Source organism: Crocuta crocuta, unplaced genomic scaffold (assembly GCF_008692635.1).
Source record: "Crocuta crocuta isolate KB4526 unplaced genomic scaffold, BGI_CrCroc_1.0 scaffold224, whole genome shotgun sequence".
In the NCBI taxonomy this organism is placed as follows: Eukaryota; Metazoa; Chordata; class Mammalia; order Carnivora; family Hyaenidae; genus Crocuta; species Crocuta crocuta.
The window spans coordinates 1,638,806-1,642,226 of NW_027529545.1; the positions used below are offsets into that span (position 1 = coordinate 1,638,806).

Sequence of the window (3,421 nt, forward strand, 5' to 3'; positions counted from 1 at the left end):
GGCTGCGACCGTAGTCTCCCCACATGGCTCTCATTGATCACTAAGATGTGAATCGCTGCTTTTATTTTAAAAATTTACACTGTAATCTTCATTGGGATATGATTAGTTGAAGCAATCAAAGAGCCTCAAAGTATATTTAAAAGATTCTCGAATAGAATTGGCTTTACTTTTTAAAGATTTCATTCTTAAGTGATCTCTGCACCCAACGTGGGGAGTGAACTCACACCCTGAGAGCAAGAGTCGAATGCTCTACTGACTGAGCCATCCAGGCGCCCCGAGAATTGGCTTCAGTTTTGAGTTTAAAAATTTATATAGACGAGCACTGTTTCTTGGAATTTACACAATGAGATGCGTGCATCAGATGTGTGTGTTTTCATTAACAGTTAGTGAAGCTTCCGTGCCAGACCAACATCATAACTATTTTGGAATCCTACGTGAAGCATTTTGCTATTAATGCAGCCTTTTCAGCCACTGAGAGGCCTCGTCACCATCATGCTATGCCACATGCCAACATGAACGTGCACTATATTCCAGCAGAAAAGAAGTGAGTAGTGGGGAGCATGGGATTGTGGTTCAGTGGCTCACTCTCTCTCTGTGTATTAGAGAAGTGACTTCCATTTAGAATAGGTGACACTCTCCTTTTCTGTAATTTGGAATTCATTTTATATATCAATTAATAAATAACTGATAATTCATTTAGTGACAGATTTAATATCAAAATATCGTCCCTTTTCAAAATGCTCAGTAACTTGTTTAGGTGTCTGGTGCAGATATATTGAGCGTATGCACTGGCTTAGCACCCAAGACCAGGTTTTATCAGTGATCCAATGTAGGGAGATAACTCTTCTTCCTTGAGAAGCCCCAGAATGGGCGACTAAGATTTTATCACAGCTTATTTGCAAACAGGTTTTTCTTCCAGTCGGGATAATCATGTTCATGGCCTGCGTTCTGCACTGGCCCAGCTTGATTAGAGACCGGCAGAGTGTTCAACTCGTAACAGGTGTTAGGAATAGCGCACCGGGTAATTGGGTTCTGTCCACCGTCTGCACCGCAGGCTGCTTGGGCCCCTTGTGTGACACCAAGCATATTCATTTGTGTTCAGTGCGATAAGTTAAAATTGCCAGTGTACTTTTTTCATTTTATATTACAGATCTGTGTTTCCATTTAATTTTCTGTTGACAACATCTGTAAACTTACTCCTTGTATATAAAGGGGGGATATGTAGCGTTTAGCTTTAAAACACTGCTTTATTAAAACTGCAACTTCATTTTGTTATTTTGGAAAGTATATACTGCATCTCTAATCTCTTACTCCCCTAGCGTTGACCTTTGTAAGGAGATGGTGGATGGATTAAGAATAACATTTGATTACACGCTCCCACTGGTTTTGCTCTATCCATATGAACAAGTTCAGTATAAAAAGGTTACTTCATCCAAGTTTTTTCTTCCAATTAAGGAAAGTGCCACAAACACTAACAGGTAAGTTAGCCTGCAATTTGTCTGATCTCAGCATCTGATGCTCTGGGGCCAACAGGCTCAGAGGAGGAGATTGAAAGGTGTTTTGTCCTGGGTAAGCTAAGTCGCTCACTTACCAAGAAAGAGTCCAGTGTGAGAACTTGGTTAGATTTTGAGCAGTTAACCCGTCTTCCCAAAGACAGGTGAGTGAAGATACAGGCTGAGGAGGGCGGAAGATGTGGGTTTGAATTTAGCTCCTTTACTTACTGGTTGTGTGACTTGTGGAGATGCCTTCTGGGTCTCTTCCTTCTGCCTCTGTTCAATGGAAAGAGCAGCTGCCTCCTTGGGTAGTTATTATTAAATGAGAAAGTTCTCAAAGGGCTGGTCCCCTTTTGCTCGCACTAGTAGAGTTGAGTTCCTTCCCTGCTCTGCCGTGTCACTCCTTTCCTCAGTCCCCAAGCATGCCCAAATCTCTGTCGTTTGCTTGAGGGAGGAGGGGCGGAAGTCCCCAACCTGAAGTCTGCACCTTCGCTGCATAAGCTACTTCCCGCTCTTCCTGTGCCTCTTTTCCTGGGGCAGCGGCCCGTTCTCAGATTCCCACTCCTCCATCCGCACTTGCCTCCTTCCTGTCTGCTGGTCTCCCCTGCCCCTGTTCACTCTGCTCCCCGGGAGAGGGTGCTGGCAGCTGCCCGCTCACCAGATGCCACGCTCTGCTTTGGCCCCCTTGCCCCTCCGTCCCCTTCTCCCTTCCCTTCGTGGCTCCTCGTTCCTGCTTTTCTGCCTGCCTCCAGATCATCTCTTCTCAGTCTGCCCGCCTGCCTCTGCCGTGGGCTTCACCCTGCGTGAGAGGCCTGTGCAGCTACCTGGGGACCTGTGTTGATGTCCCCATGCCCGGCTCCACACCTCAAGGCTGCCAGTGTCCAGGGTGCCCTCTGTTCCACAAAGCTTGGTGGGTGCTTGTGGCTTTTCTTTCTAGTCTTGCGGTAGTTACAGTGCGATGATACGGTACGGTGTTCCTACTCTTTTTAAAACGACGTATTGAAGTACGGCGGCCCCACTGACGTACAGCACAGTGATTAGACCCTTCTGTACATTATGCTGTGTTGCATAGTATTCTTACTCTCTTGACCAGGGTTTCTCAACCTTGGCCCTATTGATATTTTGATCCAGATCGTTCTTTGTGGTGGGGCTTTCTCGTGCACTGTGGGATGTTGAGCAGCCCTTGCCTCTATCCACTAGATGCCAGTAGCGCTCTGCCGGTGGCGACAGCCGAAACAGCACCATCTCCAGATAGTGCCAGTGTCCCCTGGCAGGGCAAGACGCCGTCTAGCTGAGAACCACTGGTATAAGACACAAAAGGGGCATCTGTCTTTAATGCCAGCATGCCTTGCAGAGTTATCAAGAGGATGTAAATGATTTAATACATCGGGTTACTTCTGTTTTAAAAAATTTTAATGTTTATTTATTTTGAGAGAGGGAGAGAGACAGAGCACGAGCAGGGGAGGGACAGAGAGAGAGGGAGACACAGAATCTGAAGCAGCTCCGGGCTCCGAGCTGTCAGCATAGAGCCCAATGTGGGGCTCAAACCCACGAACCATGAGATCATGACCTGAGCCGAAGTCAGACGCTTAACTAACTGAGCCACCCAGGCTCTCCAATATGTCTGACGGTTACTGCTTAAGAAAGTAAAAGGTCACGAGCCTCCTGGAGCAGAGGCAAGTGTTTCCAATGTGAAGAAAGACATTCAAGACCCGCCCCGGGTTTTGCAGAGGTTCTGTGTGCCAGAGGTGTGCCATGCTCTCTCTTCTTCTGCAGGAACCAGGAGGAGCTCTCTCCGAGCCCGCCTTTGCTGAATCCATCCACACCGCAGTCCACGGAGAGTCAGCCCACGTCAGGTGAACCGGCCACCCCCAAGAGGCGCAAGGCCGAGCCGGAAGCCTTGCAGTCTCTGAGGCGGTCGACGCGCC

At 47.7% G+C, this 3,421-nt stretch overlaps 1 protein-coding gene across 1 annotated transcript in view; it reads left to right on the top strand.

Moving 5' to 3' along the window:
* MSL3 (MSL complex subunit 3) overlaps positions 1–3,421 on the top strand; it is a gene marked incomplete at its 5' end in the record, with an annotated part of 12,829 nt that overhangs the window by 2,470 nt on the left and 6,938 nt on the right. Inside the window, 3 exons of the mRNA XM_077761394.1 lie at positions 384–544; positions 1,320–1,478; positions 3,270–3,419. Coding sequence (XP_077617520.1) covers positions 384–544; positions 1,320–1,478; positions 3,270–3,419 — 470 coding nt within the window. The remainder of the gene's footprint in view (positions 1–383; positions 545–1,319; positions 1,479–3,269; positions 3,420–3,421) is intronic.